At 47.8% G+C, this 22,899-nt stretch overlaps 6 protein-coding genes across 6 annotated transcripts; 3 read left to right on the top strand and 3 right to left on the bottom strand.

Moving 5' to 3' along the window:
* Positions 1 to 1,521: 1,521 nt before the first annotated feature.
* On the top strand, positions 1,522 to 2,622 carry BDW43DRAFT_289776 (PhzF family phenazine biosynthesis protein). Its single transcript, XM_032043428.1, has one exon. It carries the CDS (start codon positions 1,557 to 1,559, stop codon positions 2,544 to 2,546), a length of 990 nt encoding a protein of 329 aa, XP_031895746.1. The 5' UTR covers positions 1,522 to 1,556; the 3' UTR covers positions 2,547 to 2,622.
* Positions 2,623 to 5,650: 3,028 nt separating this feature from the next.
* BDW43DRAFT_289775 (DUF1115 domain protein) lies at positions 5,651 to 6,697 on the bottom strand. Its single transcript, XM_032043427.1, has one exon. It carries the CDS (start codon positions 6,556 to 6,558, stop codon positions 5,686 to 5,688), a length of 873 nt encoding a protein of 290 aa, XP_031895745.1. The 5' UTR covers positions 6,559 to 6,697; the 3' UTR covers positions 5,651 to 5,685.
* Positions 6,698 to 12,805: 6,108 nt separating this feature from the next.
* BDW43DRAFT_289772 (2EXR domain-containing protein) lies at positions 12,806 to 14,207 on the top strand. Its single transcript, XM_032043426.1, has one exon. It carries the CDS (start codon positions 12,967 to 12,969, stop codon positions 14,077 to 14,079), a length of 1,113 nt encoding a protein of 370 aa, XP_031895744.1. The 5' UTR covers positions 12,806 to 12,966; the 3' UTR covers positions 14,080 to 14,207.
* A 146-nt stretch (positions 14,208 to 14,353) lies between these two features.
* On the bottom strand, positions 14,354 to 15,214 carry BDW43DRAFT_322476 (uncharacterized protein; the record flags this gene model as incomplete). Its single annotated transcript, XM_032049559.1, has 1 exon — positions 14,354 to 15,214. The coding sequence occupies one exon, from the start codon at positions 15,212 to 15,214 to the stop codon at positions 14,354 to 14,356; it is 861 nt and encodes a 286-aa protein (XP_031895743.1).
* Positions 15,215 to 16,216: 1,002 nt separating this feature from the next.
* On the bottom strand, positions 16,217 to 18,366 carry BDW43DRAFT_322474 (uncharacterized protein; the record flags this gene model as incomplete). The annotated part of the gene is made up of 1 exon (XM_032049558.1): positions 16,217 to 18,366. The coding sequence occupies exon 1, from the start codon at positions 18,149 to 18,151 to the stop codon at positions 16,217 to 16,219; it is 1,935 nt and encodes a 644-aa protein (XP_031895742.1). The 5' UTR covers positions 18,152 to 18,366.
* A 641-nt stretch (positions 18,367 to 19,007) lies between these two features.
* BDW43DRAFT_322472 (putative class V chitinase) lies at positions 19,008 to 22,897 on the top strand (the record flags this gene model as incomplete). The annotated part of the gene is made up of 2 exons (XM_032049557.1): positions 19,008 to 21,096; positions 21,162 to 22,897. The coding sequence occupies exons 1-2, from the start codon at positions 19,023 to 19,025 to the stop codon at positions 22,895 to 22,897; spliced, it is 3,810 nt and encodes a 1,269-aa protein (XP_031895741.1). The 5' UTR covers positions 19,008 to 19,022.
* Between the last annotated feature and the right edge of the window lie 2 nt (positions 22,898 to 22,899).

Raw genomic sequence — 22,899 nt, 5'->3', positions numbered from 1 at the left:
TTACGGAAACAGTCCAGGCGCACATGGTCTGGCCCTCGATACTGATGGCACCTTCATATACTCAGCAGATGACATGGGCCATGCTGTTTAGGTCCATTGGTTTGACAATATCACCGAGACTGTGGAAGTGCAATAATTGCCGCACCGTCCAGCGCTAATACGCGCCACTTGGGAGTGCATCCCAAAGGACATTATGTTTATGTCGTCTTTGAGGAAGCGAACCAGCTCGCTGTTTACACTAGAGACACCAATACTGGGAAACTGATGTATACCATTATGACATAGCCCTTGATTCCATCAGGTATGCAGCTAGAATGTACGCCCTCATTATCCTAGTGCTAGGTGTCCATGCGCGCTGCGAAACCACCAAGATCCATCCTAGACCCGGTATCGGTCTGCGTAGTTTGGCAGCAATTCCTCAGCATTTCCAAGAAATGCTTTCTTATATCTAGACAACATCTCTGTCAACTATCGATCTGGACAGACCCCTTACCAAGACGGTTGATTAGACTGCAGTATTATACCGTCATCTCCTGGCCTCGCTTTCTTCTGTATGGCTTCCACCAAGAATCTATGGGACTGTGTTCTCTTGGGGCCCTCAAAACAATCCAACCACCGAAATCCACTAATAAAGACCGCCACATGCAGCGCAAACATATACGGCTGATTGAGGCATGCATCCCGATCTGTTTCTCCCGATGCCTAGAATATCTTCAGCAGTCACTAAGCCATCATCGCAACAAATCTTCCACCTATATAACGTAATGCTGGTAGCTGTTGCCGGACAATAACTCAGATCTGTCCATCAATTACAGCTTCCAAACCGAGGGCAACTATGTCCCGAGCGACCATGGTTTTAGTACGCGGAGAAGATGTTGAACCGGCGAGAAATTTTTGTATATGCTGGGCGTGTGTTAAGCCTATGTTGCAGGAGGCCATGTTTGGGGAGAGGTTCAATATAGAGCGACGGCGACTAGGTGGATGTTCCATTGCCGTACAATTCTGCTTTTGAAGTAGTCTTGGAGTCCACCCATTTCCTCGGGTGAGAAATTATGAATGTTGCCGAAGAAATCATATGCCTCTGGTAAAGTCCTCGAGGGTTACAAAATTGGCTCCCATGCCCTGTACATAAATGTGTTTTATTTAATCTTCCCGATGCCTTGCCAATTGAAGAGCCTCCCAAGATCTCCCGAGTGGTAGATATTCTAAACCTAGGGTTGAACGTTTTCTTAAAAAGCACCTGTGAGGGAACATGCTTGATCTTGTGGTAGTAGGCTTATCCACTGAGGAAGAAGGCCAAAGCTCTGTTCCGCAGCGAGAACATATGATGAAAGAAGCCGTTCCGTCCCTTATTCAAAGCTGTCTCGTATACAGAAATAGTATATCCAATCAGTTGCCAGAGCTCTTATCACGAGGGTTCGTATCGTCAAGCCGTCCCCGGGGCCAAGTCCGTGCATACGAACTCAAGATAAATAAATACAATGCGAAATGCTCCCAGCCCAAATCTCTTTCCTGTGGTCATCTCACTCCAAACAATCAACATCATCACCACGAAAATGCCGTCCACGTTGAAGCTCGAGTACATCACCTTTGACGTCTTCACAGAAACTCGGTTTGCAGGCAATCCACTCGCCGTCGTGAAAGTACCGCCGTCCATCACTCTAACCCAAGCGCAAAAGCAAACAATCGCAAGGGAATTCAATTACTCCGAGACAGTGATCCTCCAGGAAAGGGATATCTCCACTATTCAGGGCGGAAACACGACCCCGGAATGGAATATCGGAATCTTCCTGACAACTGCGGAGATTCCGTTTGCTGGTCATCCAACCATCGGTACGACTTGCTATCTCGCCAGGCAAATTCAAGCTGCTCGAAGCGAGGAGACCTCTTCGAATAGGCTAATTCACGGAAAGGTGATTGCCAAGGCCGGCCCTATTCCGTTCACGTATAATCCGACCTCTGGAACGAGCTGGGTAGACGTGCCACACGATGTTCTTTTGCATGATAAAACCTTGAGCGTGGATGAGGGCCGCTTTTACGGACTGGCTGATAGTATTGTTGAAGGATTTGTGCGCCCTCCGGCTTTCATCTCCCTCGTCAAGGGAATGACATTTATTCTTACCGAGCTACCTTCTCTGGAATGTCTGCGAGATGTCCGTGCCGGATTGAAAGATGTCAACGTTGATGGCCAATTAAACTCTGAGTGGCACCCCGATGGTACATTTACTGCTTTTGTCTTTTTCGTTAGACAGGGAAGATCTGCCGATGGGGCATTTAGGCTAAGGACGAGAGTCGTCTTTGGCTCCACGGAGGATCCTGCAACAGGCGCCGCTTCTTGTGCCTTGGTTACGTATCTTTCTCTCCATCATCCTGAGATGGAGCGTCCAGAAGGGCCACAGAGATTTGAGATTACACAGGGGGTGGAAATCGGGCGTGAGAGTTTCATTCAATTGGATATTACACCAGACATGTCTCAAACCCAAGTCGAACGGTTGAGGCTGGGAGGATCAGCGGTAAAGGTCATGGAGGGCTCTATATTTATCTAGGATAGCTAGATTCCCTATGTTTGGGATATTCTGAACATGGATCCAGCAAGCATTTCCTTGTTCAGGCTGATCATAAATGAAACATAATAGTCGCTGATTGGCCACTAGCTCTTCTTAATGCGAGAATTCTGGGCACTGATGATATCACGTAATGATGGGATCTTTCTAGTTTGTTCATTAGGTTAATTCGGTGCGCGTACTCCGACCTTGTCAAATATCAAGTTACCTATTTCTAACGAGGGGCTTGCAATTTATATTGGGAGGAAATGCACAAATTCCTACGTTTGCACGAAAGCCAAAAGCTGCATTATATTGGCACGGAGGACCACGATTTCCAATGGCAACACTTTCAAAAGGGGTGTTGACCAGTCCTCTTAGGGCAGGCCGACAGCCTACAGAGGAAGTGGTTAGCTGGAAAAATACAGGAACACAACAGACCTCGATGTAGAGAGTGGTTTTCTGAGATAGTGCCCATGCTGATTTGGGTTTCCCGCGCACTCAGTGGGATTGATCACATCGCCATAAAAGGTCCACAATGTCTACTGACGAGTTTGATTTTCAACGTGATTGACGGCTGATGATACAACGATACGGGTGCCCTCTAATGGCCACGCCCTTATAACCATGCGCTGTCTTCCGTAAGATGTATTCTTAATTGTTGATATTAAGACTTTCAATATTACGATCTCAATCTCAGGTAATATTAGATCATATGAACATTTTCTGGTCTTCCGGAAGCTCCTTCGGTCCCTGAGACTCCTGGTCCTTAAGCACTATTGGCCCCTCTCCAGTTGAGTGCAGGTTGATGAAGATGGATCTCCAGCCCCACCTGTACCAAGATTTGAGCAGCCCACTTTAGAAGGGCTAGGCTATTGATGAAGTTGTAGGAGTACATAATAAAGACATTGGACTCATCATCGTCTCTATGCTGCTAAGTAGGTTCCTAGCGGCAAGTGAGCGCTTTTTAAAATCACCACTACTATTTTCATATTTCACATTTGCTGATAGCGCACGATACTTCTCAACATACCACCACCACATTCATGGGGCCTTCTCCCCCATCAACCTAGCGCAAATAGTTGATGCATTGGAATTGCGGTGAGCTTCGGGTGCCGAATGACGGGATGAGGGACGTTGAGAAAGCAGGATGGTCTGCATACCACACCGCGTAGATCCTCTGAGTAGACGAGTTTGGGTTCTCATTCTCCGCACACTGAAGTCTGGTGTCTGTCAGTCTTGGCTAGTCGCGTGCCTTCGTCCCTCTAGACCAGTGTCACCGCACCGAACAGTGCGAGAGCTGCGGGGGAACCAGCGGTGTACCACCACCCAATTGAAGCCCTAGGATGTGGACGAAACGAGTAAACCCTTCAGCTTTTCAAGGCTCAGAGAAACCACAGAATTTCGCCTGCCCAGCCTTTATCATTGTGGTGCAATTTTATCCTTGTCAGCGTCATACTGCTGCACGGTCCGACTGCTAAGTCTTCAGTGTTTATGCACTCCTCTTCTCCTAGCATGAAAACAGGGTAGTTTCCGACAGACAATATCTCAACAACGCTCGCTTCTCACAGGCTCTACCGACTCTCGAGTCAGTGGTAATTCTCGAGTAGTGTGCCAGCGCGACAATAGGATGATGATGTAAATCAATCAGTTGGGATCATTTCTCATGCTGTGTCTACTCGTCATAGCAATCAAGAGGCCAGGAGCGGGTATAGTATGTCCGTGTGCTGTGAGGTGTTCAAATTTTATGGTGGAGGGAATGAGCGAATTCTGCACATGCGTACAGGTCAAAGGCTATATTATATTAGCAATCACTGCCTATCTCACCAGGGTGACTCTATTTTCTGCTCCTCGGACTTGTCCAGCAGGTTCGCCGAGCGTCACCGCAAGCGTCTCGTTTGAGTCTTCAACAGCCGGCGCTAGCCCTGACCTTCTACTAACTGATCCCCGGAGAATGGAATCAACGGGGGTGACACCGACCCGGCCCGACAGAAGAACAACCGCGTGAGTTGAAGGAGGTCATGGCTTAAAGATTGCGATACGGAGATGTTATGGAGATTCCACTTGTCAACGTAGCAACTAATCTAAACATATAAAAGCATTGATCTGACAAGCCTTGCGGCACCTATAGCGCAGTACCACGGAACTCTTATTTTGACGACCAATTTAAACCTCGCCTGGAAACCCTCGGTGGCGCTTCTTCTGAAACTGCCACCAGTAAGTTAGTTACTTGCCAAAAGCTCACGGCATTGCTGGCTCGAGGCAGCGAAACAGATTACAATCCAGCCAGGAGTAGTGGCCTTGATGTGAAGACGTAGAGATGATGACGATGGGCACTGGAACTGTCATAGGAGAAATAGAAAAAGGTAGGATGCAGGAGAATACAGAGGAAAAACCAGCACGCTATATTGTCCACGGCTCCTCTTTGGTGGCGTTTGGAAAGAATGACCGGATAAACCCCCCACTGATTGGATCGTAAGGGAAGAAGGAGTCGCCTCCAGGTGGTTTGCTACCGGTCAAGGACAGCATGTCAAGACTGGGAGTCACTTGGGGGTGCGAAGTAGATGGTAAAATTCTCTTATTATCTTCGCCGCGTTGATTCACATATAAGATTGTTTTAAATCCCGTCTGTGCCATATTTTCCCGAATTTTATTAATCTTATCCTCATTCTCGTAATAACTGCATTAATATGCCGTGATCTGGCTCAGACTGGTTATCAATGTCATCTCCACGTCAAATCCCGTTTCATTTAATTATCTAGCATACATAACTAAAGACTCAGCAACGATTGAGCCATATGTATACGTTTAGGTAAACTGAAAGAAGCTTCACAGGAACATCGCAACTTGCTATATACAACTCAACAAGGATGAATTTCAGATATAAGATTCAAATATTTTAAAGATACTAAACAATAAAACTCAACTATAGCACAGAAAGGATGAAAATTCTTAAGAATTCAAGTATTGTTACAAAATGCTGATCTACATACGTGCGCAGGGGTTAGCCTAGCGCCACTAACAACCCACCGTCCGCGTCGATTATGCTTGATAGTAGAATAGTTACATTTAACTTTGCGCCGAGGAATTAGTATCAACTCGAAGGGTATATATACACGTTCTACAACAGGACTCGTAGCTCTCAGAATATTACCTGCTCAAATGCTTCATGCAACCCTCTATCCCGGAGCCACACCTCCAACGCCTGCATATCACCTCTATTGGCTCTTTGCCCACTTCGTTCACCCAGAGAGTCCGTGATTTCCTGCATCCCTGAAAATACTCTCAGAACACCTTCCGTCTCCCGGAATCTCTCACTGACCTTTTTCTGATGACTAGGGATATCGCCCCACGAGTGTGTCTTGATGAAGCTCATATATGCATCAATATCCGCCGATCCACCCTCTAGACACAGGACGCCAGGTTTGCCCGCCAACACAAACCCGGTGAGAGAATAGCCAGCCGCGTAATTGACAAGATCGTCTCGCTTTTCACGGGTTGATAAAGACGGGAAGTAAAACCAAACCCTCACGATCGGTTCACAGCTATTCGTAGCGGACTCAGCAGCCAACATCTTCTGAGTCTCAAGAAAGCGGAGGGCTTCCTCCTGAACGTATTCAAACGCTTCAAGCACATCATCTTGAGGCATTGCGGCGGCCAGCTTCGTAACTTCGGCTTTCGACATCCAGTCCGGCTGCCGTAGCGAATAGCTTAATGGTGGCGGTTGTTCAATATTGGGATCTTCACATTGCAATGGGATTGATATGTTGACTTGGATCCTTTTCTCCCCATCCGCGATTGGTAAACGAACCGCGAGCAATAGGTTTGAGGGAATCCCGGCGGGCACACCGGTTGGGCCCTGGCACCAGTCCCGGAGTTTTCCAACACACTGGCTGGTAGATTCTGGGATTTCAAGCTCTCCTGGTGATGGGAACATGGCTGTAAGGAGGTCAATCATGGACAGCTGAGATTCCATGATGTCAGCCGGTAGAAGGGAGAATGTTTTATGTGCCATTCTGGATATTTAGATCCTTCGGAACGAAGCCGAACGATGATTGAAGGAAGGCAAATATACTGGTTTTTTTTGTCTGTGCCTTTTCTTTTCTTTTGCTTTGTTTCTGCAGTCGATATTGTTTACTTGACTTATATTGAGCTTGCCAAGGTCCCGATTTCCTTCATGTATATAGTAGAGTAGTCATAGTAGATTGATTGGTGAAGGAAGATGCGATTTGATCAAGATGTTGGATTGTTGCTATCCGGCCCGGAATATCTATCCTCCGACAGAGTAATCCACAACTTCACTTCGTTCGATCGATAGGTCTCAATCCATGTAATTCAAGCGACGATTAAAAGATATCAGAGCAATTCAAATGATCTAACTAATCCAACCAATCCGAGTAATTGAAGTGATGTTGGTAATAGATTCATTTGTACGTGGGCTTTGGTATTGTTGTGATCTCAGGGGAAAGATGGGCAGGATGAGGCTGATCAGCTACACGTACGTAGCCTACTGAGGACCGGATGCCATTCCGATAGATACACAATTCTATGGACGACTGTATCAACTATCTTAAGCGCTTTTTTTTTCTTCTTCTTCTTCTTCTTCTACAAATTGGTAAAGCTTTCAAGGGCTGAGGAGTTGGTGATCACGTGTCTCCTATAGATTCATATCACTTCTCTTCTCTTACTCTATTCCCTCTCCATCAACTTGGTTTCTTTGTTGATTGATTCTAGAACAAGGGTCCCTAACATGAGTGGTATCATCACCTTAACAATTAATCCGTTGGGCGTGCACTAGCAGTGTTACTCGCTGTAGGCTTCGCATGTCAACCTATTACAATTCATTCGGCGTTAGATTCGACCAAATTAACGTTGACCAGGGGTTCGTGGGTTTGCACTGTTAGTTGAATGTGGTGTGGAGACTTCCAGTACAAGTATCAGAAAGTATCAGAGGGCTGTGTTGCGTAATGGTCACCCAAGAAGTGGTACTGTGGGCCTTTGAAGTGAGTGCGGGCAACGATGCAATCGTTAGCTTGGGCCGTTTTACATTCTATGCCTGAATGGCGTCATCGAACAAGAGTGCTATTCTCCATATGCTACGTGACAGCAAGTCCGCTGCTCCAGGTCAATTTGTATAGACGTTCAGATATCTCTCAAGTATCTCTGCTAGCAGGGAGCAAACACTCTTTCTTTTTTTCGTTGCGTCATTTGGAACAGACCAACAAGCGCTTACTATACCTTCACTGCTTTACGACAAATGGCAAGGTGTGCTACCGTCTATGATTGGGCACGCCACTGCTTGTAGCCTGCCGACTCGGATGGGTTTGCATTCTGCCACAATTTAGCTAGGAACCATAAATATATCCTCGAGACCCTGCCGAAAAAGCTTACAAAACAGGTAATCTGATAATATATTTGCCATTTTAGCGCTGGTATACTAACCCTAGATACTCCCACGTAGTTGTATCTCAAAGAGCTGGAATGGATGACTATACAGTATATATAAATCTATGCAAGAAACGTATCCGTGTACCGATTACAAGCGGCTTGAAAGCTTTTATCGGTTCTACCATTTGTGTTCGGCCGAAAGAGCATCTCCCAACGCCACTGGTTTCCTGCACTTATATTATTCCACTCTTGTAGGGCTGGAGGCTAGTGCTGGTCGGGTATATCTTGTTATTGTTAGTCGATCTTAATAACCGTGCAAAATACATGTGACAGATTACCAAAGGATTAGTATACCGCCGTCTTTCGACGCGGTTTACGATTACAGGGGATATCACTAGGCTCCCAAGTCGTGCCGACTAGCGGTCTATTTGCTGATTTAGGGAATTCTAGGAAGGCTGTTTCGGAAACAGTGATCAGTGTGGATGCGAAGACAGAGAAACGGTGGTCCAAGTACTAAATTATAGGAAAGTTACGTTGTTCAATTAACCATCAGGGCCCTCAGGCTTACCCATAATAATAATGGCCTGATTTCTCAGATGAAACCTCAATTCAATATTCACTTCACTTTCAGGTCTCTATTCTCTACCTGAGAAATTTCTTCAAGGCCTACTAATTAGATTCTCTTTTTCTTTTCTATTTAACCTTTCCTTCCCTTATCGTAAAGACAACCGTTGACTTCTATCTTCAACATTATTTTTTTTATCTCAAGTTAACTAAAGCCACCCTCCTGTATGTACCCGCTACAGCTTTAGCAATTCTTACAAGCTTTCCGGCAAGTTGTGGTGTGCTGTAAGTATACTGTGTTACTCACTTTGGGATTTTTTACCTTTCTAGCGTGTCTATTTCAACGACGTCGTTGAACCTATCCAATCCCGGTGCTCTCGTGTCATGTATGCTGCTCTGTGTCTTACTTTAATGGAGGCTTACTTCTAATTCCTAAATCTTTACTAAGTGCTATATTCTCTGAGCTGAGGCCGCTGTTTCTAAGGTTGTGTGTTCCCTTGATTCTGCAAAGAACAGCTTGCAGTTGGCCGGTCCCTTTCGGGGCACCCCGCCATCTTTCGGCTCCTGAACAACATAGTGGTGTAATGATAGGTCATAGACAATTAGAGTCTGCTGCAGAGATCCTTCGTGAGGCCGCTGAAGCCATTGACGAGGCCATGAACTTGATGACTGGCCCTTGAGGTGCCTGGGGCAAGGTCAGGGCGGAACCCCCTTTTCTTTCTTTTTTCTTAAAGGATCCCTGTACTTAGCTCGTACCTTCGATAAAGTCTAATTCTGCTGCCCCTCATAATGATCTACTACCCATAGCGTAGCTGGTAATATTTCAGCTGCTCTGACTGAAGGCTTCGATTGTTTTTACTTTGTCTGGTTGCGTGAATGAACCGGAACCACCACTTGAGCTTGACTTTCAACGAGGTCATCAGCAGCGTCGCACCTTGCTTATTTTGATAATTCCAATCTATATCAGGGGTTGTACATATTCTTCGGGTCGTGATATGTAACGCCGCTTCTTCGAAGGATTTGACTCTTCTTGAATGTCCCTCATCATCTTGGTAATTTGCGCGATGGCGGCGGAGAGCTTCATGTTGTGGCATTTGAATACCCTTTTACTATAATCATGGCCTAGTTTCGTAGTAAATGTTTACCCCCTATGGTAGTGATAAGCCCAGTACAAGGTATTGAAAATGTATGTAACATATTATGGTAGCTAATTGAGGCCTTTTATAGGCCGAAAACTTGGGCTTTTAGGCCTCTACAAAACCTCGTACAAAGAGGTACCTTTAATTAATCGATATGCATACTGTTCCCAGAAGCATTTAGTTTTTAATCTCCAATGGGGGTCAAAAAGATGAAATACTGTGTCTCGATAGATCTAGAGTTCCTTGGAATTAGGGTGAGAGTGTTGGTAATGACACTGCGCTGGCGACGGTTCGTTTCATCCACAGCAACTACAACATGTCTTTGCCTACCAGAATGGTCAAAATTGCCTCAACTATTTTCATGTCCACCTATTATTCAATATTCACCTAACCATGGTGGTCTAACTTCACATCCGCGAAAGCGGGAAATCCGTAACAATGGTTTTAAGCTTTGGACAACTGGTATCTGAAAGTCGACTCTCGATTAGGCTTTTACGCTTTTGTCCAGAATCAAAGTCTGGGTCATGATCACAATATGATGACAGCGGATTCTATACATCCTTTATTATCAGGGTCTTGCAGTGACTTGTGGATACTATAAACCGAGTACTATTAAGACCAGTGTTCCAACAAGAAATATGCCTTCAGCAGCAGCAGTATACATTGAGTCGCACAAGCGACTTTCTGAATGGAATGATAAGTTGGAATTTCTAGGCTTTGTTTTATTAGAAATTGTTGACCCAGATGGTATTGAAGAGAGGGGGTTCTGTTGGCATCAAGCTGTCGACCTGCCGGCGATAATTGACACTGCAAAATGCATGTTCCATTCCCAATGAAAGGCTTCGCAAGGTTTTAAGTGAAAAATCCCTGAAATACTTCCAGACCCTGCTTGACCAGTGCAGGCAGATACAAAATGCCATGGCTCATTATCAATCACCGGATGAAACCCCACTGAGAATACTACAAGAAAAGAAAGTGAACCTAAGTAGTTAGCCGCAGTCTATTATCAGGCTTACAGCATCAGAGTTCGACATTCATGAGATAAGAGGTTTTGTAAAAATCACATTGACTGACTTGTCAGTAATTGCTAACCTTCCAACTAAACTCAGGTTAAATGGTGTCCTTATACAACTCAGACTCAAACGCAAGCAACTTATAATGAGAGCACTATTTCATTGACAATACGCCGCTATTGCTAAAACGCGAGCAAATATTGGAGAGCGCAAAGAAACCGCAAAAGTAAGCCTACGTCAGTAAAATGGAAATGCAAAGCAATAGAGGGAGGTTGTTAAAGACACTGGGAGACATTCGAGGTCGCTCAAAGGCGCAAGGTTGAGAGAAGGACGGAGATCAATACCGAAAAAGGCGAATATAGGTGTCCTAGACTCCAGAAACTGGACCATGGCTACTAGCATCGGCGGCAACTGAGGTTAACGCAAGTGGATCGGATTCGTTACATTATGGCGAGGAGGAGAAGGAGTGGAGATTTCAACGCACAAGGTACTTGAAGGGGAAGTCTCAGCTGTGGGCATCAGTTCGTGTATATCCTTCATGCTGGTCTTACTAGCCGTAAGTGCACCCCTATGGCTTAGCCTATTTATCCGCAGCTTATGGAAAGGAACACAAGGGGGGTTTTAGGAGATTGTTCAGCGTTAGGGAGGTGTCTCTCTGGAGACCTGCTGCTACCCAGCTGGTTTATGGGAGGCCATCGAGGTTTGCTTGACACTGTAAAGCATAAATCTATGAAAGGCAACACATTCTTCCAATGGTGTGGTTTAGAGCAGTGATCGTTCCAGCCCTAGCTTTGGACAGCCTCTGTAAGATCACGGTCTCATGGCTTGATGATATCAGACTATTTGTCTCGTGTGCCAAACATGTTTGCGCTGATTGCCATATAGTGGCTCTACGCGTCTATAACACAATGTTGTTTCTTTTGTTCCTTATGTTTAGAATTTTATCATTTTAGGCACCAAATGAGATAGCTTTAGGCATCCTGTTTGCTTGGCCATGACAGTCTCCCCGTGGCATTCACAATGCTTTGCATATACCGTTGCAAGTTGATACACATTACCAAAACAATAACATATGTTATTCCACAGGACAAGGGGTAATTATATTGTTAAGGGAATGGAAAGAAGCACACATCGGATTTTTATCTCATAATTACAACCAGCGATGAGGCCTTTCTCATTGCTTTTATGGGCACCCATGGTACCCAGCTACCTTCAAACATCTAGAAGAACACACTTATCACGGAATTAATATAATACTAGAGATTCTCTAGCTTTCAGGACCACATGGGCCATTATAATAACCGGCGCTGGACGCACGACCCGGCCCTCTTCGACTTGGGACTTGATCTCCACATCTACATTCTCCATCAACGGCAAGGTTTCATCGGGCCATCCCGCCATCCACACCAACTGCCTCGACGTGGTCAGCACGCCGTACACCTCACACCTTCGTCACCAACCTCCGCATAAATATCGCCGACAGTGACGTCAAGGCCGCGGCCACTGCCTCGGCGCTCGCGCAGTACTATGCGGGTTTAGTGCAGAATGAGAGGAATGGACTGTGGAAGATTGACGCCGTTAAGACGGTGACGTCTTGAGCAGAGGGTGATTAGGATGTGACCAATGCAAATTGAAGGATAGAGGGGTGGGGAAAGAAGGAAAAGCCTGTGTTTAAGTGCTAACAAGGATGATCCCATCGGGCCATTGGAAGTCGGCCACGAGGGTTCTACGGGCGTGGAACTATCCTGTGTGTATTGATTAGAGGGTTTTGACCGACTAGGTTGGCAAAAGGGGCTGGACTCACACATGTCTCGAGAAAACCCCTCTCTGGGGTCGGGCTAGGATCGGCCTGACCATTAGGGCCGACAGTATTATGTACCAGCATGTTTTAGAAGCAGGTCAGCTTTCCAAAAGTTATTTTGTTTTGTCAATGAAATACTAGCGAAAAGCACCAAAATCCCAGACTTTTAACAATAAATATCATGACAGTGACAAGATATATAGGTAGGCCTCATAAAAGATTCGTGTTTCTTGGGGCCTTATTTATCTATTGTGAAAGTTTGACATTCCATAGTCGTGGTTCAAGCTCTAACTAAGTGTAAGCGGGTTTCGCCTATGGTAAGAGAAAGTGCGCGACCGTTTGTCTGCGGTGTCCCGTAGTCCACCCGCAAAGGCCCGTAGACGTGGGGCCTATATATTAGGGCTGACAGATCTACGACAACCTGACAACCCTGATCGCATGCCCGCCTTTTGTGTGTTCTATCTATTCCTTTGATACATGCGCCTCATATAACAGTAACTAATAAATAGGCGTACAATATGAACAACAACTCATTCCATCACTTTTCGCAGCTGCCTCTAGAACTACGCCGTCTTATCTGGAAGCACTGCCTACCGTATCGTATAGCAGAACAAGATATGCCTGACTTCCTTCTTGATGGCAACGAATCCCGTCAAGCCTGCTGGGCTGACCGTATAACATACCAAAACGCTCAGCTGCCGGTCATCGCATTTGTCAACAGCGAGTCTCGGCAAGTCGCGCTGGAACAGGGACGCAGGTTGGAACTGGACGTGACAACTAGCCTGAAGTCGATATGGATACAGCCGCGTCGGGATGTGCTGCATATTAACTGGTCGCGAATGAGCTACAAGCACGCGGCAATGGCTTGTGACCCTTGTAGTCCGATTGATATGTTCCTGTGGCACGCAGATGATCTTGGGATGCGGCCTTCTATCGTGGCAGATATTATTTATCCTTTTAGCTTGAAGGCGTTATTGGATGGCGCTGATAGTGCTGATAGTACTGATATGTGGTCCACCGGCCCGTGTATTAAGTATAAAGGCAGAGAGTATGAAAGAAATCAGGACGTGTCCGACATTACGGCATTCGCGGAAATGGGATGTCTAAGCAAGCTAGACATAGCTATGGCAGCGGTTTCTCTTCATATTACCAGGAAAGCGGCTCTGAGGTCAGGCCTGTTTGGGTTGTTAGGCGATGCGCCTGTTCAGATGGTTGATGTTGATAACAAGGCTAGGTTGAGGGAATTTCAAGCATTATTCAGGGAACACGCATTGGAAAAGGAACCGGCCGTGCAAACACTCTTCGAATTATTTATAAGTCCTCGATTCCAAACAGCCGTGGAAGCATGGAAAAGACAAGCTGAATGGCTTATCCTCGCGTTCATGTGGCAGTCGGCACGAGAGGAAAACCTCGACATTCTTGGAACGAACCCGGGCTCCGCTTGGGTACCTTACCTGCCAGAGCAAGAGTATATCTGGATGTCTCGCTTTTTGCTTAATGAGAAGCATGCGTGGGTCAAGCAAGCTAGGCAGAGTATGCCTAAGCTGCGACTGCGGATAATGGTGCGATATTGTACCAATGAGTGTTATATAAAGGAACGACTTCCCGAGGGCTTTGGGGCTTATTATTGAATACACCCATGAGATCGAATAGTATCGCGGCAGCTGACTTATATACGGTAAATAAGGGCTGCGGAATCATATGGATTGTTGAATATTATTATAATTAAGTCAGATATATAAAGCCTCATAATTTTATCTAGATAGGCCTTCTCGATGGTTTAATAAGGATCATTAGATCTAAAAATCAGATTACCTTAATACAGTATCTCGCGATATCCTACCATATTGTCCTATACTTAGTAAGTATAAAATAGAGAGTTCTTCTATATAGCCCAATAGGCCTTCATGCTTTTTTACACGCCTCGGCGAGATGATCGTGCATACCCTGCGCCTGAGTAATAGCCTCAACATGACTCGCTGAAAGGCCCGCGCTATTAAACTGGGTGACATAGTCTCTCACCCACTGCTCCACCTTGTCAAAACCTGCTTTGGCCTTGTTATCGCTGATGGTCTGGTCCGCGTCAATCTTCTTGTAACCCGGCACTGGTGGTCTCTCTATGGGATCAGTGTACGCGACACTGAACCCCTTTATCTTCATTTCCTTTACAAACTTATCGATGATCTTCTGTGCCTGGTCGTAGCGCCGGGCGTCGGCATGGGTCTTGAGCGCAGCGGTCATCTTGTTGAAACGGTCATCGGCAGGCTCCCTGCCGTCGGCCTTGAGCTTGGCAATGGCCTTTGTGCCGATATCCTGCGCCTCTCTCATGACGTTTTCAAAATTGTCCTTCTGATCCCAACCCTTGAAGATCTTTGCATTGTCCATGAGCCCCTTGAAGCCAGACTTGTCAAACTCAGTGCTGAAGACGTTGAGGTCCGCACCCTCGCCGATGTGCGCCCAACCGATCTTGTCAAAATCGGGATCCTTGATGAGGTTCGGTCTGCCGCTGGGATCCCTGATGATTTTTCCGTCCCTGTCGCGCTCCGGTTTGATTATGAACTTGCAGACTTCCTTGATGAAGGCCTCCATATCGCAGACAACACCGGCCTTGGCGCAGCCGGGCGCCATGCGCGAGTTCGCGAGGCCGTGGGCATCGACTTCGAGCCTGTAGAGCTGGTAAAAGAAGAGGACTTGGAACTTTCCGGCGGCTTGGTTGGCCGTGATGCCAGCAGCGAGAAAGATCGCCATGAACAGAAGTGGAAGCATGATTTTTGATTTCTATCGAAGAAAGAAAGAAATACAAAAAAGCCATGTAAAAATAAAATAAATAAATAAATGAAAAAGAAGGCCCAGGGTGAGTAGGCCAACTGAGCAAGACAAGACCCTTCTATGATAAGTGCTGCAAGTTATTTACTAGCTGCGAGTCATGCGCCGACAGGAGAAACGCAAAGGCGAAGAAGAAGAAAAAATATTTCGTGTTCTAATAGTCTTAATATTACTTTCCTGTTGACTCTAATGTCTACTGAGCATGGATTCCACGGGGTCGAGACTTGCGACTTACGAAAATGGTCCTAGATAATGTGGTTTGTTATCTTCGAGAGTCACTTATTGGATAAAAGGTCCTGCATGTAGTTTTGCAATCTCCGAATAAGACCAGACCTGAAGTTTTTTTCCTTCTTGAGCTTCATGCATCTATCAAGGGGGTAGGGACTACGGCTGTGTAGTGGCTCTAACAAGATTAATTGTGACAAGGATATAGTCCCTGGTGTCGTATCTCGATACCTCGGCTACTACCTAGGACATTAACCCCTATTCAACGTGTATATAGTAATATATTAGATATACAGCCCACCGCTCCGTACCTAACCGATCTTTCAGCTAAGTACTAGTCTTTAGGGTGATACTAGTGCTTAGTGGGAGGGGTCGGTTACATTCCTAGTTCTTTTTAATAAACAAGTCAATATCAATCTACTAGATACTAGTTGCCTCCTTTTAAATGTTGTCCTTGAGTTTCCTCAAACTCTGACACTGATGATATGCTAAAATACATGACTATGATCTTGGCCGTTTCCTAAATTTGTGAAATGGATAAGCGAGATAGTCTAGCATACTTAGCATAGGTCTAGCGATACTACTATGGAATCCCGGGTAAGTGGCATGTTGGCAAAGTCGAAGAGTATGAACCTCGCATATCATAGAAACTTATACTTGAAAATATCATGAAAATTCAAACCCAAATACTGCATTAATATTTACTGTATATCCAACTTAAGCCGTGTAAATCCTGACATTACTCACAGACAAGGTCGTCATATAAGCCCTAATGCCACTCAACCCAGCACTATACTTTCCATCCTTAACCATTATCCTCGGCGTATTCAAGTCATCCACGTAGACAGAAATAGAATCTCCACTCGTCCGAATCACTAAGTGATGTTTCTGTCCCTCCTTGATATCCGCAGCCTGAATCATCTTGAGCTCATTCCAATTGTTGTCCGCGCGGCCGAGAACGACGAGTCCGTTGCCGATACCAGCATAGTACCCGTTGTAGCTATCCGGGCCGGCCTTAGCGTTGGACACGCGGAAGATGAAGCCGCCGTTGCCGTTAGCGGAGGAGGAGTCGATGGAGACGTCGGCCTCATAGATCAAGTCTTTGGAGGTGACGTCGGTGGTCAGGGCCTTGGCGATGGGCGAGGCGGACAAAACAGCAGCATTGGATGAGACTTGGTATTTGCCATCCACGGTTGTCCACTTGCCCATGGTGCCGCTTGAGAAGTCATCGCTAAACGCCAGTGGGGTGATTTGAATGTTGTCAAAGGTGGCGCCCGTGTCGTAGACTCGCACGCCGTTCATGCCGCTGGTATACATACCATCCATGACGCTGACCTTGGCCTTGCTCATGTCATCGACAAAAAGGTCGAGCGCCTTATCCATGGCCTGCACTTTGACGTGGTGGACCTTGTTGGATGCCATGTCGGCGGGCGAGCTACCGAGACGCGTCCAGCTATTGCTCGCCCGGCCGAGGACAACGCTTCCAGAGGCATCAATACCTGCATAGTAGCCGCTGTAGGCATCTGCACCAATGCTCGGATTAGATACGCGGAAGAGAAGACCGGCGTTACCAGAGGTCGATGGCAGCATGACATCGGCCTCGAAGAGGAAGTTTTTAAAGTTGGTGTTCACCAGGGCCTTGCCACCGAGAGATGTGCTTCCCACTAAGGCACCCGAGGATGCGTCGAAGGAACCACCGTAAGTCTTCCACTGGGCCATGGACCCGCTGGAAAAGTCATCGCCAAAGGCGACGTTGTTGGGGATGGGCGTCTCGGTTGGGGCTGAGGTGGGAGACGTCGATGCCGTAGTCGTTGTCGTGGTGGACAGCGGAGGGGCAGGAGGTGGCGGGATGTAGCTTGCGCCAGACGAGAGGCAACCGAACGACACCTCGGGGACTCGAATGGGAGTTGCACTCTGGCTGTAACCCCAGACAGTGGCGACGAGGTATGTCCGGTTGGCGGCCAAGGCGTAGGCGCGAGCATCGCCAGGGTTGTGGTATCCAGTGCCAATGCGCCAGCTGTACTGGTGTTGCTCTTTGTTCGTCTGCACCGGGCCCAGGGTGGTATTTGCGAGGAAGGCGGCGTCAAAAGCCATGACGTCCTGACGGGCGAAGCCAAACGAGTCCTGACAGCTTGGTGGTATGGCATCAAAGCCAAGCGCCGAGCACATGGTGCCGTTGGCTACTTTTCCCCAATCCTGGGTCAGGCTGGTCTTGAGATCGGCCTGGCATGCCTGGGATAGGAAATTGCACTTGCTGCCACCGTCGACGGCCAGCTTCACCTCGGGTCTGGTGGAGATGAAGACATGGCGACAAATGTACCATGAAGGGTCCATAGCCAGTGGCTGGCCGCCAGAGCTCATGCTGTCGGGAATACCAAATGTTAAGGACGACAGGACAGTGGTTGCATTTTCCACGATAGACGCAGACAAGGGCATTTCCTGGGCGATCTCGAGGTACGCCGTGTGGCCGTCTCTGCGGGAGCCCGGATACGGCTGCGTCCAGTCGAAGCCATCTATAGCGGTAGAGTGGATAGCGATGGGCGTCTTGAAAGCGGCGGTAACATTTTCATACGGGACAGCGAGGATGTTGCTGCTACTTATAAAGAATTCATCATAGTCTATATAGACGGGGGAGGTGAGCGCGGCACCCATTGTAGCAAATAAGGTAAGGATTCTAGAGAGGGGGAAAGGGTAAGGCAATAAATATATCAAGAAAATTACAGAGGAGTAAATGAGATGTGTTGTCGATAATAGAGACAAGGCTTTCCACGATACTTACTCTGTACAAGAAAAGAAATTAAACCCATAACGACAATCGAGCATGGCAACTTGATCTAGACTTTGCGACCTAAGCCCTTTCCTCTCCCCCTAATAAAAATTAAAAATTAAAAAATTAAATCAATAACAGTAAGTAAAGAATAATAGATGATTAATACGGTGGGATAACCAATTTCGGCATGTACCTATCTAGAAGGTGGCTATCTGGGTTGACAACGTAGCCCACGGAAATTATATCAAATGCAATTAGGGCCCGGAGACGTTCGGTGGTCCATTGCTAACTAACACCAATAAGGCTCTACGGTGCGCTGCAAGTCACTCAGTCAAGAGCCAGAAGGTTACATGTAGGGATCTCTTAGCGGCGTGGCCCCTGGAATGGTTGCATTTGAGGCCAAAATCTCCTGATAGTCTAGGGGAACCGAGGTAAAAAAAAATCACTAGGGTTTAGTTGCATATGGGAGTCTGTGTAGATTTGCAACCTCTGGACAAACCAGACTTGAGGTTACTTTCACCTTAGTCTAATGCATCTATCAGGGGAAAAGTGAGAACCTCCGACGAGGGTATCAGCTAGTTTTGTTAACCCGAAAGAAAACGGGCCGGGGCTAGCACAATGGCTTGAGTTGATACTGCCAGCTTACACGATGAGCAAAATTAGTATATTATATGGACCATTAATCCCTCCAGGTAGTCTGTCTCTTCCTCACATGTTCACTCATTCCCTGCCAGCGCTGGCTAAGAGAGCAGGATGAGGCCCTCTTTTGTCCTCCTTGCCTCTCTGCTGGGTCTTGCCTCGGCTGTCACAGAGAGCTACAATGGCCAGTATGCTGACAACTGTCCCAGTCTGTGTGCTGATGCCGGTCCCAGTCCGGCCAACTGGACCAACATCCACCATCTCCGCTATCTTGAGAGCTGTGATCAAACTGTCCTCTTTGGTTTTAATATCCAAAACTCTGTCGCGGATCCAAACATCATCCTCACCATCCGCGCCTGCGTGGCCAGCCAAGGCCAGACGTACAAAGCTGCCGCCTCCCCTGATGTGCCTCAGCAGCAAAGCCAACGTAACCTCGTTGTCGCTGAAAGCTGCGGCGCCAAGTCAGTCACGACAGCTTTCACTTCCCAAGTTGGCCTTTCGACGCTTAGCAAGACGTCCAGCACTGCTCCACAGTCTGACCATGTGGCCGAGGCTACTCGTCAACTTGCCCTGTTCGTGGGTGAGAGCGCCGAGTGCGGCGCCACCATCTTGTTTGCCAAGCACAAGTCTGCTGTAGTGGGCTTGTATTCTGGTGCACAAATCACCAAACATGCTGCGCGAGGCTTTCTCGATTCTTTTGCGGAAAAGCAAATTTCTGCAATGCAGATTTGCCGGCCTGCCGGTGCGGCCCTGACTGTTGGAGTGGTATCTGCTGGCTTTGTTGATCTGGCAGCGGCTCAAGATGCCATCAAACACTGGAACAATGGTCTCTGCCTTGACGGGACCATTCCCGCTACGACCATCAGCATGGACGTGCTCGTGTCTACCGTGGATAAGAGTTTCAATGCTACTATCAATGCTACTATCATCTCCCACGGCAACATGACTGCCAGAAGAGAACCACGAGCCCTTCTCCCAAGAGGAGAATGCAGAACAGAGGAGGTCCATGGGGGTGACAGTTGCGCCTCGCTGGCCAGCCGCTGTGGCATCTCTGGAACCGACCTGGCTAAATACAACCCGCAAAAGAACTTGTGCTCGACCCTGAAGCCCAAACAGCGCGTTTGCTGCAATGCAGGCACAATGCCAGACTTTCGCCCTCAGCCCCAACCCGACGGGACCTGCAACACATATAAAATCAACGATGGCGATGGATGTTTTGACCTGGCAGGCGCGCATTACCTGCAACAGCAAGATATTGAAGACTTCAACAAAAACACCTGGGGCTGGGCCGGCTGTGCACACCTGCAGAGTGGCCAACTGATCTGCCTCAGCAAGGGAACGCCTCCTATGCCCTCGCCGATCCCGGGAGCCACCTGCGGTCCACAGGTCCCGGGTACCAAGAAACCTTCCAATGGAGCCGCACTAGCTGATCTTAATCCATGTCCCCTTAATGCATGCTGCGATGTCTGGGGATTTTGCGGAACAACGGTCGACTTCTGTACCAAGTCACCTGCGGATACTGGTGCTCCCGGTACCGCAAAGCCGGGAACTAACGGCTGTATTTCCAACTGTGGTATGGATATTGTCAACAATGGCAAGGCACCCGATCAGTTAAAGACCATCGGCTATTTTGAGGCATTTGACCAGCTGAGGGCTTGTCTGCGAATGAGTGTCACGGAGATCCCGGCCAACAAGTACTCGCACGTCCACTTTGCATTTGCCACAGTCACATCCAGTTTCGACGTGGACATCTCGGATATCGAGTATCAATTCAGGAAATTTGTGAAGATGAGCGGCTTTAAAAAGATTCTCAGCTTTGGCGGATGGGCATTTTCCACAGAGTCGGGCACGTTCCAGCGCTTCAGAGATGCCACCAAGCGGGAGCATCGCGACACATTCGTCAATAACCTGGTGAGCTTCATGAGCCGCCAAAACCTGGATGGCTTCGATTTTGACTGGGAGTATCCTGGTGCACCTGATATTCCGGATATCACACCCGGAAGCCCTGACGAAGGAAACAATTACCTTGCTTTCCTGCAGCTGCTCCGAAGCAAGCTGCCCAGCGGGAAATCTATTTCCATTGCGCTGCCGGCTTCTTACTGGTACTTGAAGCAGTATCCTGTCAAGGATATCATAAAATATGTGGATTACTGTATTTACATGACGTATGACTTGCACGGCCAATGGGGTATGTAGCGCAAACTTGACATAAAACTGCATAGAACGATGTGCTAATCAAGAGTCGGGATGCAGATGTTGATAACAAATCGGCCATGCCCGGCTGCAAAGCCGGAAACTGTCTTCGATCACACATCAACAAGACTGAGACGCACGATGCTATGGTCATGATCACCAAAGCTGGTGTGGAAGCCCGACAGCTAGTCATTGGCATCACCAGTTATGGCAGAAGCTTCCGCATGAATGACGCGTCCTGCTCCGGTCCCTTTTGTACCTTTGCCGGAGATAGGACTCACTCCATGGCCTATGCCGGACCTTGTACCGCAACTGGTGGGTACATCTCCAACGCTGAGCTCAACGACATAATCAAGAACCACGGCAGCTACTCTATCGTCAAATCGTACATTGACAAGGATTCTGACTCCAATATTCTCATGTACGGTAATCCCGGAGCGGTGGATTGGGCGGCTTATATGGACGGCGATCTCAAGGCCAACCGAATCAACTGGATTAAGGGCCTCAACTTTGGCGGTTCGAGTGACTGGGCCATTGACCTCCAAAATTACTCTGACAATGAAAACGGCGATGACAGCGACGACGGCGACGGTGCGGACGATGAAGCCGGCGACGACACTCCCACCTGCCCCTCCGATAAGAACCCGGGCACCCTGGAAGGTCTTGCTGATAAAGCCGACTCTCTAGATCCCGGTTGTGTCAACCTCTTTGCAATGGATATTTTATACTCGCAGCTCGTCGACAGTTTGTCTCTATTCCAAACCAACTCGGAAGGCTACGACGACAAGTTCGGCTGGTATGAGAAGTGGACCAAGGAGCAGATCCAGCCGCGCATCGACAAGTTCATGAAGTTCGGCGAGGGCCAAGGTCTCAAGTACTTTGACTGCTACTGGAAATATACCGGCCGCGATGAAACGAAAGATTCTTGCCTCGGCATGCCGCACATCTGGGACATGAATACGGGATGGAGCATCCGCTACGATCTTGTCGACAAGAAGGGCTTCTTTGACACGCTCGCGGCTGAGACGGGCATCGATGAGTCGTGGGTGACATTTGGCGATGAAACTTCAGATTACGAGTGTGCGCTTCCTGGCGATATACGACCGGGTGCCGGCAACTTGCCCTGCCGGAAACTCTTTCACAAAAAGCTGAATTACCCTCAGAAGGGCTCCAATGACAATATCCACGTTGGCAATCCTAAGAAGCTGATCGAGGCGTCTATGGGCAATGTCACGGCTCTAAGAACCTCGCTCCTCTCGTCGTACCTCAGCGTGGGCCTGTCATTCTACGACGACGGGCCAAGAGATACCTCGGCCACCGACGCAGTAGTCGCCTACTCCATGCCCGTACTGCAACTCGCCGAAGCCATCAGCAGCATGAAGGACATTAAAGAAATCGGCGAAAAGGCCAAGGAACAAGCAAAGAAGGACCTCATCTTCAAGATCCTCACCGTCATCTTCATGGTCATCCCCTTTGTCGGCGAGGCCCTCGGCCCCCTGATTGGCAGTGCAGCATCAATCGCTCGCATTGCGCTTCTCATCGGCGAAGCGGGCAACGGGGCGCTGACAGTGGCGGAAATCATTGAGGATCCGACGTCTGCACCGTTTGCAATGTTGGGCTTAATTGCGGGTGTTGGCGGCGGGACGGGCAAGCTATCTAAGGGGGAGGCGCTGGCGGAGGCTTCCAAGGCAAGGGGCCTGTTGAAGAGTAGCGATTTAGCCAAGTTTCCGCAGAGGTTTAGGGATAAGGATGCTTTGGTGCAAAATATCGTAAAGGGTTTGTGTGCGAGGAAGTAGGT

This window comes from Aspergillus alliaceus (assembly GCF_009176365.1).
Source record: "Aspergillus alliaceus strain CBS 536.65 unplaced genomic scaffold BDW43scaffold_58, whole genome shotgun sequence".
In the NCBI taxonomy this organism is placed as follows: Eukaryota; Fungi; Ascomycota; class Eurotiomycetes; order Eurotiales; family Aspergillaceae; genus Aspergillus; species Aspergillus alliaceus.
Note: the sequence above shows the minus strand (reverse complement) of the source record. Positions and strands in the feature narration are given on the sequence as shown.